This window comes from Epinephelus fuscoguttatus, linkage group LG19 (assembly GCF_011397635.1).
Source record: "Epinephelus fuscoguttatus linkage group LG19, E.fuscoguttatus.final_Chr_v1".
NCBI lineage: Eukaryota > Metazoa > Chordata > Actinopteri > Perciformes > Serranidae > Epinephelus > Epinephelus fuscoguttatus.
In genome coordinates, this window is record NC_064770.1 from 27321802 (window position 1) to 27338614 (window position 16813).

The 16813-nt window shown below is 38.2% G+C and overlaps 2 protein-coding genes and 1 long non-coding RNA gene across 4 annotated transcripts in view; 2 read left to right on the forward strand and 1 right to left on the reverse strand.

The window, feature by feature from the left end:
* Positions 1 to 4775: 4775 nt before the first annotated feature.
* The window catches only part of LOC125878962 (interferon-induced protein 44-like), a 48538-nt gene continuing 36500 nt past the window's right edge, over positions 4776 to 16813 (forward strand). Inside the window, exon 1 of the mRNA XM_049560509.1 lies at positions 4776 to 4812. The gene's annotated coding sequence lies outside the window, so the exon portion shown is untranslated. The remainder of the gene's footprint in view (positions 4813 to 16813) is intronic.
* LOC125878964 (interferon-induced protein 44-like) overlaps positions 5467 to 16813 on the forward strand; it is a 39709-nt gene continuing 28362 nt past the window's right edge. Inside the window, exons 1-2 of one of the 2 annotated variants that reach the window (XM_049560511.1) lie at positions 5467 to 5505; positions 14452 to 14485. In XM_049560511.1, the coding sequence (XP_049416468.1) occupies positions 5469 to 5505; positions 14452 to 14485 (71 nt within the window). In that variant the 5' untranslated portion in view covers positions 5467 to 5468. Of the gene's footprint in view, positions 5506 to 13320; positions 13329 to 14451; positions 14486 to 16813 lie in introns of those variants that run through there. The other variant, XM_049560510.1, reaches the window with a different exon arrangement.
* The window catches only part of LOC125878965 (uncharacterized), a 35899-nt gene continuing 27911 nt past the window's right edge, over positions 8826 to 16813 (reverse strand). Inside the window, exon 3 of the long non-coding RNA XR_007447819.1 lies at positions 8826 to 8978. This is a non-coding gene — a long non-coding RNA (uncharacterized LOC125878965). The remainder of the gene's footprint in view (positions 8979 to 16813) is intronic.

Consider the following 16813-nt stretch of genomic DNA (forward strand, 5'->3'; position numbering starts at 1 on the left):
TTGTTGTTGACGCGCTGTCCACCAACCGAAGTTATAAAATACTGGTGGTATGTCAGTGGACATCTGCATAAAATACTGATGCACAAAGGCACCTTTCACAGCATTATGCCAGTGGCAACAACCTAATTTAAAGGGGCAATAAGCGGAAATTCATCATTTCTAGATTGAAGGACTTAAAAAATCGCTATGTGAAGAACTAGAGGTGTAATTTCATCTGGAGTACAGCATGACCTCACACACCCTCTCTCTCTGTTGATCTCCAGCCCCTTGTTTACAAGCCGGTCCGGCTGCGCCTTCATGTACGTTCATGTGAATTGCCGCCTCCTCCCTCCTCTCGGAACCCTTGGCCCTCCCTCCCTATAAAAGGCTACAGCCAGTGAGCAATGGCAGCGCGTATTTTCGAAGCGAAATGGCAGAGAGGGGAGCGAAACTTTCACCTGAAGACAACCAGGATCTGACATTACCTCTAAAGAAACAACGGTCGTTGGCGAAGAAGTTGTCGGATAAAGAAAGGGACAGAACCCGGATTAACACTGGCCTTGCATTTCCAAGGTGGAGAGCACTGCGAGAGCTAAAGGGGCTACAATTTGACTCGGAGCTAGCTCTTCTTATCCTGGGCAGGTAATAGTTAAGTAACAACATAAAGTCAAATGTCTGTTTTAATTAGTGTTACTGTAACGTTAGGCACATGTCGCTATGTTGACTCAATTAAATTTAATGTTACGATCGTAGCATGGGTTAATGTCCGGAGCTTGAGTTATTAGCGGCTCAGTCCCAGCAATGGGTCAGGCGTTACGGTTGTGTTAGGTGAGTAGCCTGGCAGCCCAGCTAACATTTGCAATTAGCATTGTAAAATGTAGCCAGGCTAAAACATCGCTCTCACTCATGGAGAAGAGTAGGAACGTTAGCGTTAGCTCCTGGTGTTAGTACTAGCCGGGATCTGGCGATGGCTCTAGCCAAGTTGGCTGCCTCCGGCTGCTGGAGTAACTTACAGCTATGGAGCGCTTCTACCAGATCTTCTAGTCACTGAGCCTCGCCTCCATCTCAGCAAATATATTACATTTATTACAGGTACCATCATCATTGAAGTAGGCAGGGGAATAGCTAAACACAGCAGAGACCGAGAGTGAGTGAAAGACATCGCTAACTGATAAACTAAGTTTAGACGAGGCGAGTGGAGGATGGGGGGTGGGGGTGGAGAGCAGAGGTAGAGGGAGGTGTAGCTCATGACACACTTGTTTTGGTCTACAGGCAGTGCACAACAGCAAACCTAGCGGTGAAACGATTTCGCTTTTTGCCCCTATAAGGAGCTATAAGATAGTTCCTTAAGGGTGGGTGGGAGGGAAGGTGGATGGGTCCCTGGACTCTCACACAGGAGGCCTGGGTGAAACCAAATGTCAGTGGACTTATTTTAATAACACAACCTGATCTCACAGAAATACGTGAAATGACCACGACCTCTTAACACCGCATTCCGTGGTGGCAGCACGTAATGGGTTGAAATTACGTGCTGCCACCACGAAAACAATGCCAATGTAAAGTCAATTAGGGTCCTCTCCCGTGGTGGACACACGGATTCAATCACGTCACGTCAACCTTGTTTTCCTCAATGATATCTTTAACATTCCTGTATACACACAAAAACATGAAAGTGTTCTTGATAACTCAACAATATGACAGGGTAATGTCAAGGCCATAAAATAAAATAAATGTATTTTGCCAGCTTTTGATAGCGTAGGGCTTTAAGAGCATTGTGCTGTGGGCGGAGGGGGCGCGTTCCACTACTGTTTTGTAGCTGCTGTCCGCCGTCTGTGGGCTTCATTCCATTTCAGATTGCCATCCGTCCACCGTAACTGAATCCAAACGCCACTAATAAATAAATAAATAAGAAGATAAAAATAAGGCTGAGCACGGAAGAACCAGAGAGGAAACACCATCACATGGAGCCGTCTGCCCCGCTGGTTATACCTCCGACCTTGGCAGCTGTCACACAAACCGCTGCTGAAAATTATACATTTTGATACAAGTAGGCTATACACATATTGCAAAACTCTGTAAAAGTACACCAAAGCATATTTTCGTTTCCAAATATTTATTTGAAAACGAAACCATTCATACGGTCAATATAAAACATTTTGTTAGTAATAAAAAACAAATGTAATCTCAATGTGACCACGCCAGTCGGCGGGACTGTGGCTGAACCACTTCCAATGTTCATTCATTCATTCATTCATTCATTCAATCGCGTGTTCAGTGTGTGTGTGTGTGTGTGTGTGTGTGTCAGAGAGGAGTATCAATAAAAAAAGTAATTATTTCGGTGTTTATTTCTTTTATTCTTCCATTTTTTTTATTAAAATGCATAATATAGCCAACAATATCATAGACCAAATGTTAATCTAATTACGATTGTAGAATGTATTTAATCACCACTCTCAACTGGAGACAGCAGCAAAAAAAAAAAAAAAAAAAAAAAGGCATTATAAAAAGCCGACAAATAGTGTTAATTAATTGACGTGAGACATTGAAGAGGTTGTCTCCTATAGTCTGTATTTTTTTATTTTTTTTTTTATCATAACTTCTCAGAAATTACTCAAAAGTAGAACATGCTAAAAGTAATAGGCTAAATAGTATCTAAGCAATAATAAAGTGTCTAAACAATAATAAATATTATCTAAGTTATCTATTAGGCTACCATTCCACTCTGTAAATAGATTTTAAAATTTCAATATGATTTTAATATTATTTTTGCTTATTTCATTATTGTTATTATTGGTTTTACTTTTTAGTAGTATTGTATTGTCTGAGGATGACTCATTTTAGTAACTATCTACAGTAAAAAAGAAAAAAACAAGCAAAGAAACAAACAAAACTCATTTTATACACTGGGCCTTCAAAGTGCTCTCTGAAACTACACCTGGCATGGCTTGTGTCCAAAAAATGAAAAAATCTAAACTTTGTCGTAGAGCTAAACCAAATACATCATTGGAAAGGTCTCAACGTGGAGAGTAACATATGTCAGTATGAAGATTCTACATGGCTCCTGCTTTCAGCCATTGACCTTTGAACCTTGACCTCAGTGCATGTTTGAAGGCTTATAACTCAGCAACTAAAGGGGGTACAGACATGGGACCAACTGTTATAGAGAGCTCTTGACCTCAGCTATCACGTGAGTGTAGTCAACAACTGAGGGTGCTTTCAGATATGGGTAAAATATGGATAAAATTAATTTTCACCCATTTAGAAATTAGATATTTAAAATCTGATTTCACAAATGTGTTTACCATCCTTTTAAAGTCCACAGTGTACTCTCAATTCAGTATTTACAACTCCCAAATCTAGGAAAAAACACTTAGATATTTAAAAAACTACAATTCCCTGGGACCGCGCCATGCAGTTTCATACATATCAGCAACATAGTTGTAGTTCTTCTGATTTGCAAAGTAGGGCTCTAAATAGGGTTGTAAAAAGATATATCTACTGAATATATCTAATATCAAGTAAAGCCGAACTAGTTATTACACTCCACCTAGATGAACTATGGTAAGAAAAAGTAAAGATGTCGGCTAATTTTCGATATTTTAGCTAATACACTAGAAAGCGCTTTTGGGACAGTAGGTTCGTTTGCGGCTTGTAAAATAGGGTTGTAAAAAGATAGATCTACTGAATAAATCTAATATCTAGTAAAGCCGAAGTAGTTATTACACTGCATCTAGATGAACTATGTTAAGAAAAAAAGCAAGGATGTTGGCTAATCGTAGTTATTTTAGATAGTAGCCTACTCTAAAAACGGCGTTTTTGGGACGGTCGGTTTTTTGCGGCTTGTTGTAAAACAGGGTCGTAAAAAGATACATCTACTGAATATATCAAATGTCTAGTAAAGCTGAACTAGTAATGACACTGCACCTAGATGAAATATGTTAAGAAAAAGTAGGCATGATGGTTATTCAGATATTTTAGCAAGTTCTCTAGAAACGACGTTTTTGGGATTGAATATTTGAATAGGCTATAACAAATATCTAGAACAGCCGAACTATCACGTTATTATCATTATTATTATTATTGGTGGGAAATTATAACAGAGGAATATATTTGCCGTTTTAATATCAAGAACACTTCCGCGTTTTTGTGTGTGTACAGGAATGTTAAAGATATCATTGAGGAAAACGAGGTTGACATGACGTGATTGAATCAGGGAATCCGTGTGTCCACCACGGGAGAGGACCCTAATTGACTTTACATTGGCATTGTTTTCATGGTGGCAGCACGTAATTTCAACCCATTACGTGCTGCCACCACGGAATGCGGTGTTAAGAGGTCGTGGTCATTTCACGTATTTCTGTGAGATCAGGTTGTAATAACAACATAGTGTGCTAGAATGATTAGCATGCTACAGTAGTGACGTACGTCATATGACATTTCTAAACCTAATCATGTGCTTTGTTGCGCAAGGAATAAAGGAAATGAGTCCACTGATGTGATGTTGTAGTACAAGTCAGCAGTGACAACATAAGTAACGTTTTAATGAGTTCTAATATTTTTGGTCAAGAAAAGTGAAAGTTTGTTTTATGTTACATGTTTTGCTGGAAAATGAAAGTAAAGGCAGAAGGAAATCTTCCCTCCCTCTCTCCCTGTCATTGGAGCCACCCCACTTATAAATAACAAACAGTCCATTAGTCTTGGTAAATAAGAGTGAAGACTTCCTGTAAGTCATCTGGTTTGCTGAGGATGAAAGTGAAAGCAAGAGGAGAACCCTATAAAAAGATGCTCCTCTCAATACTGCAGTGTCCCTGTGTCCAGAGCAGCTACATAAAGGTAAGAGCTTTCTGTTACGCCTGTCTTCAGTTTAATATGCTGTTCTGATTGGGAAGCAAAAGTGCACTTTGTTTAGTATGTGATGATTTGTGTGCTCAGTAACAGAACACAAATCGTAGTAGTATAGTTACTCTTATGGTGTTATTATTCTTCTTTTCTCAAAGTTGTAAATGTTCTGTAGAGCTAGAAATTGAAAGGAAATGAAACCTCAATCCTGAGTTTGACCTATTGTTAATGTTAATGTTTTACTTGTTTTATTTAACTGCTTAGATTCATTACTTGTCTTATTATGACATTTACACTATACAGAAAAACACTTTAATTATAGATATAATTAAAGTATTTCAAAGTATAGCCTCCAAATTTGAATAAATAATAAAAGTCAGGACAGTTATTACTATAATGTTCAGTAAATATGTAAAAGAAAAAAATAATTGTTATTAAGTAATGGTTTTACCTCTTTGTCTCCTGTTATCATTATCTAGTATGTAATTTATGTTATTTATGTCACATTAAAAATAAAATAAACATTTTAATACTTAGATAAGAGTCTCCAACTTATGTTAGCTTTTGGTTTTAGGAAATGAAAGTAATTTCTCCAGATTTTCTTATTTGAATCCATGCACATTTACATGTAAATGTCCTTCTTTACAGCTATGGGGGGAGGAAATTCATCACCAAGTCCACCTCAACGTATGATATTCCAAATATTGCAAAAGTTATTTAAATCTTTAGAATGATAATATTTGTGAATAATAGCCTAACGGATGGTGTTGAAATTAAAATACAGCTTTGTCTTACTGTGTGGTAACATATGTTATTTGCTCCTCAGCACTTTTGAGTACGCCATGGAGGAATCTGCCATGGTGAGTATTAATACATATAAAGTCTGTGTGGTGCCATTTTGGCCTCGATGTGTGGCTCTGCTCCTTGACATAACACTGAAGTGTTTTGTTGCTGTGTTGACTGGTTGATGTGTGTGACGACAGAGCAGCAAACACAATGTGGCTAATGGATTTAATAATAAAAATATCACAGTGTTTTAATGCAACGATTTTCCATCATGAAACAGGAACAAAGAGGAAGATCTCAATTTTGTGAAATCATTCAAACCGTGGAACCAAGACGTCAGTCATCTCAGAATTCTTCTCTATGGACCAGTTGGTGCCGGCAAGTCCAGTTTCATCAACTCTGTTGACACTGCTTTACAAGGCAGAATTGCCAGTCGAGCTCCAACAGATGCAATCTCTGGGAGCAGCTACACCAAAAAGGTATTTATAACTGTTGATTGTCGTGATTCAAAGCAAAAATCTTCCACAGTTCTTTAAAGTCTATATTAATTATTATTAATACTTATCAATAACTTGATGAAAGTGGATAAAATAGCATCTTGGATTGCTAACCACATTAATGCATTTCCTATGATAATCACAGTTTAGTTGCAGGTTTTTTTTTTCAAACATTGCTTATGTGTTTAGAGTAAGAAAATAAAAAAAACACATTAGGAATATACGAAATGGAGGAAGAAATTAGAATCAGCACAAACTAGAATAAATGAAATGTGTGCAGAAACATCAAATCCTAGCAAAGTGATCCATATATACTCTGAGTGTTAACAGTGTTTAATTGATTAAAACCACCCAGAACAAAACTGAGCACTAGTGATATCAGTAAGATGGTGTGCCTGCACAGAGGGGAAATACAGTACCCCCCCACTCACAGCCTGTTCACCCCGCTGCTGTGTGGCAAGTGATACAAAAGTATCTGCTGACGTGCCACCAGATTACTGAGCAGCTTCCTTCCAATAGCTCTAAGACTCCTCAGCTCATCCTCTGTACCCCACCAAGAAAATGATTTTGTCAGTGTGGGTTTCTTTGCTGAGTAAAATTAAGCAATTACAGTTAATTGTGTATATTTATCTTAGATTTGTTAAAATAATGCAAATAATTGCACCTTCTGTTTAACAGTACAAAACTTACAAGATCAGAAAAGGTCAAGGGAGCCATTATCCTTTCGTCTTCAATGACATCATGGGCTTTGAGAAAGACACTGACAGAGGAGTTGATGTGGACGATGTCATACTGGCCCTGAAAGGACATGTGGAAGAAAATCACCAGGTACAGTCCTTTGAACTCTGACGTGATTAAAGGGGCCCTGTGGAGTTTTGTTGTGAAAAAAAAATTACATGTACATTCAGTCTTACTCACTCAAACATACGTCAGGTCTCAGCTCGTGTACACAAGTTTGAGTCAGCATGGTCTTGCAGTGCAGCGCAGTTAGTCTGGCTGAGTTGGAAAATTGTGATTAGACCATTTTTTTTTACTGACATCTAAATATTTGTAGCCACATAGTGTATTAATCACCTTAAAAATTATGGTCGCCACCACCTGTGCCCGGCTCTATCTGAAAGCATGGTTACATCATTTTACATTGAAACATCTTAAAAAACAAAGAAACACTCCCAACAGTGTAATTATTTAAATACTAGTAGCCTAGGTGATTAATTCGGACACAGAAGGTGTGTCTGTGTCTCCTCCACCACTTGTTATGCCCAAAATGAAGCAGACCTGATACGCACGGCCACGCACACTAATATGTAGGCTATTTTTTTTTCTTATTGTGTAATGCAGTGATAACAGATAAAGTGAAAACAGGTGTAGAGATGTACTGTATAGACAGATAAGATTACATAAAGTAAGAAAGAGACATACAATAAAAATAAAGACCAAGTAAATACATCAGAACAAAATAAAACAATGTAACACAAACAAGAAGTAGAGCACAAGCTGAAAGTGATGGGCATACAACACAAGTATACTGCAAAGCGGTATGAACAGCTGGATGTGTGTGTGTGTGTGTGTGTGTGTGTGTTTGTTTGTTGTGTGCGTATGTGCGTGTGTGTGTGTGTCAGCATTGGGTTGATAAATATTTTTAGGAAGTGAGGAGTTAATGAGTTTGAGAAGAAAGTGAGAAAAAAAAGAAAAGGGTCAACGTCATGACCCCTGTCATAAGATGATTTCTGCATTTGGATATGCGCTAGTCTGTAAGATAGACTGATGAAAGAGGGCCAATGTGTGTATCCTTGAGATCTGACAAATACATTTTTTACCTCATTCCCTAACTACCACGGCAAGAAGTCTTCTTCTTTCCTGCCTTTGCATTTCTGCATTTCTGATACATTACTGCCACCTGTAGATCAGGGGAAGAATGTGAAACCATTGGCAGGAATGCATATTGCATTACCAGCATGCACATGTGTGTCGTCATTTGCATGAGACAAACAAAACAGGACCCACACTATTTCAGTAACTGCATTATTTCAGGCCATAAACTCCACAGGGTACCTTTAAGTTATGTTTTTTTCACTATTTAGCATGAAACAGTTTTTTTTAAAAAAAAAAAAATACATTGCATTGCTCAAACAAAACCTTATTTGACTGCATTCTTATTGTCTAGTTCAATCCCACACAACGGCTGAAGGAAGGTGATGAAGGCTACAGGTCATCTCCCACTCTGAATGACAGAGTTCATGTTCTGGTTTGTGTCATTCCTGCTGACAAAGTCTCTTTAGTAGATGATAAAGTGGTGAAGAAGATGAGAGAAGTGCGACTGGCAGCCAGTGAACTGGGTAAGACCAGAGAGCACATAGTTTTTACTCTGTGTGGAATAATGGTGCCAGGTTGGGTTTTATGACTCAAAATACCAGCAAAACAAAAAAAAAAAAAAAGATTGATTAGGTTTCTGTGTTGACAGATATTCCCCAACTGGCTATTCTCACCAAAGTTGACTTAGCCTGTCCTGAGGTGGGAAAAAATCTAAACAATGCCTATAAGAGCATCTACCTGAAGGAACAGGTAAGTTTGTATTTGGGTTTTTTAAAATCATTTTTAGACTTTTAATGTTAGAATGTAATATCCAACTTCAGTTTCAGTATTTCCAAACAAAAATCTCTTGTGGTCGTCACTCTGTGATTTACTGATGAACTAAAATACTGTTCCTTCCAAACTCAGGTCGACAAAGTAAACACGTTGCTGGGCATTCCACTAAACAGCATCTTTCTTGTGAAGAACTATGATCCAGATCCCAACATCAGTGATGACATGAATGCACTGATAATGAACGCACTGAGACAGATGATTACCTTTGGAGACGACTTCCTCAGCGACCTCTAGACCAGCATACTACTGACACAAACCTTGGTCAAAGCATGAAAACAAAAAAGAAAGTTTGATGAATTATGCAGTCTTTGTGTATCTTCATGAATCGTTTTTGGTTTCTAACCTCTCCTGCACAGTATTACATTTGTATACACATGTACAGTACCAGTCAAAAGTTTGGACACACTTTTCCATTCAAGTAAATGGGAAAGTGTGTCCAAACTTTTGACTGGTACTGTACATGTGTAAGTAAGCTATGTTAAACATTAGGTATTCTGTAAACACATGTACAGCAGCCAGTCTGCAAAGATGGATAATCATAAAGCAGCTCTTCTTACTACAATGTAAGAGGAGACAAAAAAGTATTATATTTCAATGCACAAGTTGAAGGAACTGACGGGAAGGCATTTCACTCGAGTGTTATGATTTGATGTGGTGATTGATTGAATGATTCATTCATTCATTCATTCATCAGTTGACACTAATATATCAGTATTATGTCATCATGTGAGGCTTCACTGCATGACTTTTAGTTGAGTTTAGTAGATGAAATTCCTGAATAAAGTATATGTAACATGTTCAAAACCTGGCTTTGCAAAAATGATGTATGTTTGTACTGTGTAAGATTCAATGAAAGACACTGAAATAAATAAACATGAATAAATACACAATATTGTTATTTGACCATTATGTGAAATAATCCAACAGATTTGATCATATAGGTAGTTATGATGAAATAATATTCCATCCTTCCTTTTTCACAGTATCAGAGTTCACTGGAGTTCATTTTTAAAGACAATATTAATTTGATGTTATTTTTTAATTAGTATTATTTTTCTGTGAAATGTCTGTAATAATGTGGAGGGGCCAGCCATGACAGTTACAGTGCTTATTAAATTATGTTTGTAAAGAAAAAAATAGGCAGAAAAAAAAATTGACATAGAACTATATTAAATACTGTAAAACTTCAACTGATAGCCTGGGCTATTATTAGTTAAATCACTGAAATCAACAGGCCTATATTTGGGACTGGCCTTTCATTCCTTTAGCACAAAACTGCTGCTCGGCAAAGATAGGAAACACACACTAATTTATCTCATTAAAACAATATTAAAAACTTGTATAATTTTTATTAAAAACACTTTTGATTCTTTGGATCTGAGGACCCGTACGGACTGAAGGAATATGAATAACTTACAGGGTAATCAAGGAATGGATACCTAATTTGACGTAGCCAACAACCCAGTTTTATACATCCGAAGAACTTCTATTACAAAAATGAACTGCTTGGCAACCAGACCAGGGGCCTCATGTACAACGACTTGCGTGGATTTCTTATTGAAACATGGCACACGCTTAAATCCAGAAAACGTCGTACGCACAGAAACATCCAGATGTATGAATCTGTGCATAGGCATGAATCCAAGTACATTTCCTTTGTACATACATGTGGAATTGAGCGCACGTGTTGGAGTACCCGACCCCTCCCTGTCCACGCCCCCATTTAAATATGCAAATTATATTTAAATGAACCCTGCACCTGAGATTCTCCTCTCTGCACGATCAGAAAACTAAAACAAAAGAATGAGTAAGACGGGAAAAAAGAAAAACTTCACAGAATGCGAATGTGAATTGGAGACACTATGGATACAGGCAGCGCATGGCTCCAAGGCCGGCCGCAGCTCTGCGCACAGTTCCAGGAGGATTGCCCTCGGGAACCTAAATATAGATTTTTATCTATATATCTATATATAGCCTAATAAGCAACATAACGAGTAAATCTGAGGCATAGGAAATAATGTTCAAAACCAAGGGCTAACATTTTAAGGAGACTCGAACTTTGTTTGGTATGCATTTTCAATTTGTCCTAGCTATTTGGTATTAGTAGGACCTGATAGGTATAACAAATTAAATATTGTCAACGGTAATAAAGTCCCAGTGTCCTCAAATGAGACAACAATAAAGTCCCAATGTCTTCAATCAAGTACTTTATAATAAACAGTGTCTTAGCTTGTTACTTTTGTTAAAATTGGTAAAAGTTGTTGCCTTATCAAACTACAAACATGACTTATCTTAGATAAAGAAGTTTCAGCCATAAATGTGATCAAGTTTTTACTTTGTCCACCTTTGTGCCGGAATCAGCTGCAGACTGACTGGGCAGAGATGGCTGCCATCTTGTTTTTACATGGATTAGTGTATTGTGGTCTCACTACCACTAGATGGCAAAAAAAAGTGTCCAAAATTGAGGACAACAGTTGTAAGTTAAGCAGAATGAAGTGTAAGGTCAAGTAAATCCGAAATGTGATGTCCTCATATGAGGACACAGGGACTTATGTCTGGGATTTGCTAAAATGATGCAAATAACTAAACCTTCTTTTCTACAGTACACAGCTTATAAAATCCACAAAGACCCTGAGAGCTACTATTCTTTCATTTTTAATGACATCATGGGCTTTGAGCAAAAGACTAACACTGGAGTGAGTGTGGCAGATGTCATACTGGCCTTGAAGGGACATGTGAAAGACGGTTGCAAGGTACAATCCTTTGAACTCTGACACTATTTAAGATATCTCCTTTTTTATTCTTTGGCATTTAACACCTTTTTAACCCAAATATGCATTGTATTGTGCCAAATAACAGTCAGCAGTTAATGGTTTTAAATTGTTTTCTAGTTCCTACCCGAAAGCCCATTGCAGGGCAGTGATCAAGGCTACAGGTCATCTCCCACTCTGGAGGACAGAGTTCACATTTTGGTTTGTGTCATCTCTGCCAACTCAGTGTCTTATAAAACAAAAATCTTTAAAAATCAGTTGTAAAATAAATGTGAAATACAGCCATTAAAGAAGTATGCCCCTCCCCTAAACGAAAATAAAAAAACATGAGTCTCTCCCTGGTGTTCAGAAAACAGATTTGAAGTACTTCCCCCTTTTCGAACCTCCCCCTCTTCTCTCATAAATAACAAATAGTACCTTAAGGGTAGAAAAACAGGTTTAATCATGTCGGTGAAGATTCTCAGTCATCCAGGTCATGGTAATCATAAGTGCTAATAGTAGGCAACTGGACTTGCTTGCGTTCCTTGAAGACGTTACGCCTCTCATCCAAGAAGCTTCTTCAGTTCTAAATGACTGGTACGAAGTTGCAGGCTATAAACCCTGTGTGGGTGGGAACCCTTGCAGAGTCGTAGGGGTCACGAGCTCTAAGTTTCAGAGTCGTTGACCCACCTGGCCACCATATGAGTCATTAGGGTCAAGTGGGACCAGGGGTGAATGGGTGTGAAGTCGCCCCCCCGACTTCACACCCATACCCGTACTGCGGCGTGCTGCTGCACGCAAGTTACGTAACTCTTGTTCAGTGAATGTTTGGGGTAGTGTTGTCACGATACCAAAATCTTTGTTTCGGTACCCATACCAATATGAATTTCGATAGGCTACTTTTCAATACTTTTTGGTACTTTTCCTAAGGAAAAGTCCTTTTGACTACAAACTTTGAAAGTACCTTGGTATGGACGTCACAGTTTGGTCGCTGAAATGTTTCAGTTGGTGTTGTGTTGTTTCCCTTTGCGAGGCAAACTCTCTCTTGTGCGCTAGCTGCGAATGTTGATACAGGTGTTGTCATACACACCACTTGTGCAATCTGTGCTCCAATAGGAACAAGAAAGGCGTTTGTGTGCATAAATGAGTAAAATAAATGAACTAAATTAATGAATTGAATCAATTTCAAAGTACCGGTATTTTCCAAATGCAGTATAGTACCGTTTGGAATACTCTAGTACCGCGGTACTATTTTAGTACCGGTATACCGTGCAACACGAGTTTGGGGTTTCAGCCTGGTTTCAACATGTGTTTTCAGTTGTTTTTGTGAAGTCATTTGCATACTCGGTAACGTAAATTTGCACATCATTAAAACAACAATGACGATATTATTGTTAACGATATATATCACCCACCCCTAGTTGTACAGTTACAGTCTTCTTGCCACAGGAAGAAAGGAAATGAGTCCACTGATGTGATGTTGTATTACAAGTCAGCAGTGATAACAAAAGTAACGTTTTAATGAGTTTATTGGTTTTGGAGTAACTGTAATATTATTGGTCAAAAAAAGTGAAAGTTTCCTTTGAGTTACATTTTTTGCTGGAAAATGAAAGTAAAAGCAGGAGGAAATCTTCCGTCCCTTGCTCCCTATCATTGGAGTCACCCCACTTATAAATAAGTATAATGACAGTCCATTCGAAGTTGACCTTAGTCACTTCTTTTTAAGTCATCTGGTTTGCTGAGGATGAAAGTGAAAGCAAGAGGAGAACCTATAAAAAGATGCTCCTCTTAATACTACAGTGTCACTGTCCAGCGCAGCTACATAAAGGTAAGAGCTTTCTGTTATGCCTGTCTTTAGTTTAACATGCTGTTCTGATTGGGAAGCAAAAGTGCACTTTGTTTATTATGTGATGATTTGTGTGCTCAGTAACAGAACACAAATCAGGTAACTTTTAAGAAAATCCTTCAAAGTTGTAAATGTTCTGTAGAGCTAGAAAATGAAAGGAAATGAAACCTCAATCCTGAGTTTGACCTGTTGTTAATGTTTTACTTGTTTTATTTCATGGTTTAAATTAATTTATTTTTTTTTATGACATTTACACTATAAGGGAAGACACTTTAATTAAAGACACGTTTTATGTACTGTGGAGTTGAGCCATTCATTTTTTCTCTTTATCTTTTTTTTCACTTTAAATCTTTACTGAGCTTTGTAGTAAAAATTGCCCTGACTTTTATTATTTATTTAAATGTAGAGGCTATGCTTTAAAAATCTCCTTCCTGTCTCCTGTTATAATTTTCTTGTATGTAATTTATAGGGATGCATGATATTGGATGTTTTTTTTACTAGTGTCCAATGTGCTGATACGTAACAACACATTTGACCCATACTGATGTGAATATGTTCAATTTTTTCCCTACCTAATTTTAGTGATCATAAAGTCTCTTCTGCAGTGAAATTAACATATTATGCATGCATACTTTTATCATGATGGCCCACCAGCAGATGGAGACATAAAATACAATACTTTTAAATGTATGTAAAATTCATTCATTGTGCAAATTAAGAAAAAGCTGATTCTGATAATTCATTTTAAAGCCGATATTGTTAAATATTGATGACATGGTGATATTATCGTGCATCCTTATTAATTTATGTCCCTTTAAAAATAAAATAAACATTTTAATACTTAGATAAGAGTCTCCAACTTATGTTAGCATTTGATTTTGACAGATTTTCTTATTTGAATTCATACACATTTACATGTAAATGTCTTCCTTTACAGCTATGGGGGGAGGTGAGTCTTGACCTGTCACTTTCACCTTCTTGTATGATGTTCAAAAATATTGCATAAGTTATTTAAATTTTTATGATGATAATATTCATGGATAATGTTGAAATTAAAATACAGCTTTGTCTTACTCTATGTCCACATATGTTATCTGCTCTTCAGCACTTTTGAGTACGCCATGGAGGAATCTGCCATGGTGAGTATTAATACATATAAAGTCTGTGTGGTGCCATTTTGGCCTCGATGTGTGGTTCTGCTCCTTGACACGTCACTGAAGTGTTTTGTTGCTGTGTTGACTGGTTGATGTGTGCGACAACAGAGCAGCAAACACAATGTGGCGTAAATGCATTCAATAATAACAATAACAGTGTTTTAATCAAATGATTTTCCATCATGAAACAGGAACAAAAAGGAAGATCTCGATTTTGTGAAATCGTACAAACCTAGGAACAGGAACATCAAACATCTCAGAATCCTTCTTTACGGACCAGTTGGTGCCGGCAAGTCCAGTTTCATCAACTCTGTTGACACCATTTTACAAGGCAGAATTGCTGGTCGAGCTCCAACAGATGCAATCTCTGGGAGCAGCTACACCAAAAAGGTATTTATAACTGTTGATTGTCGTGATTCAAAGCAAAAAATCTTACTAACGGCCTGTTCATCCTGCTGCTGTCTGACATACAAAAGTATCTGCTGATGTACCAGATTATTGAGCAGCTTTGTTCCAATAGCTGTAAGACTCCTCAGCTCATCCTCTGTACCTCACCCAAAAATGATTTTGTCAGTGCGGGTTTCTTTGCTGAATAAAATAAAGCAGTTAATACGATAAACCATAATAATCGCACCTTCTGCTTTACAGTACAAAACTTACAAGATCAGAAAAGGTTCAGAGAGCCTTTATCCCTTTGTTTTCAATGACATCATGGGCTTTGAGAAAGACACTGATGGTGGCATTCAAGTGGAAGACGTCAAACTGGCCCTGAGAGGACATGTGGAAGAAGGCTACCAGGTACAGTCCTTTGAACTCTGACATGATGAAAGGGGCCCTGTGGAGTTTTGTTGGAAAGAAAAAAAAATTACATGTACATTCAGTCTTACTCACCCAAACATATTGGCCCTTATTTACAGTGTTGGGGTCGTTACTCAAAAAAGTAATGTATTACACATTACATATTACTTAGGAAAAAAAGTAATCCCTTACTCCCTTGATTACTCTCTGGAGAAAGTAAGTTACTTAGTTACATTACTCGTTACATTACTAGTTATTCTGTAAAATTGCCTGAAATGCATTGTCATGTAATTTGCCAGTTAACGAAATAGCATTAAACCTTACATATGTGTAATAATCCTAAAGTAGGTATAGTTAACTAGATGGATATACCCAGAGGCGGCTTCACTGAGGGGGCACCAGGGAGCAATGCTCCCCCACTTCATTCACTGTGACCCCTCACTTGTATTAGGCCCTGTTTAGACGACAACGGTTTCTCTAAAAACGGAAAAGTCTGTCCTTTGTGTTTTAAAAAACTTCTGCGTTTATATGACAACGTTATTGAAACAATCCCTGTTCACACGGAGCCACAAAATCTACTGGAAACGCTGTAGTATGCACACCAGTCCAATGGGTGGCAGTGTAAATTTGCAAACAACACCATGGCATCACGCCATGCGCCTGCGCTGAAGCGCCTTCCTCTACAATGCGGTGATTACAAACCAAAACAAAGAAGACACAATGGCGAAAGCGTGCATAGATAACTTTGTCTGTATGGACGATGAGGTGGAGTTGCTACAGTAACAGATCTACACTTCACTTCAAATCAACAGGGTGAGCAGCACAAACAGAGCTCGGCACTAGTGCCTCGGCCTAGTGACTGGAACCATAATGCGCATGTGCTAAGTCTCCATTTTCAGAGGAACTGCATATTGCAAGTTTACATGACAAAGGAGATGCTGCCGTTTCCAAAATGTTGCACTCTGGAACACGTTTTCAAATCGTTGCATTTTCAGGCACCCAAAACGCTGCTGTCGTGTAAACGATCAGCCAAAAGGCAACAAAAGTTTACCGTTTTCAGTTGAAATCGTTGATGTATAAACGGGACCTAAAAGCATATGTTTTCTCCCATCACTGTAATTGTAGCAATGACTGAAATCCAAAATGCTATTAGGTTGGCCAAATGTGTTCATTGCACAGCTGGTTCACAAGGTAGGCCCCAATGCAGACTTCCCTCTTTCTCTCCTTAAGTATTTGCAGGGTTTCTGGGGGGGGGGGGCGGTTACTGTGTGTAACGGTGTTATGATTATATTACTTGCCCACTGCCACACAGTCATTTCATTCATTTTTGCATATCAGCGCCATACATTCATTCATTCTAACCGCTCTTCATCCTCTTGAGGGTCGCGGGGGGGGGCTGGAGCCTATCCCAGCTGACATCGGGCGAGAGGCAGGGTACACCCTGGACAGGTCGCCAGACTATCGCAGGGCTGACACATAGAGACAAACAACCATTCACGCTCACATTCACACCTA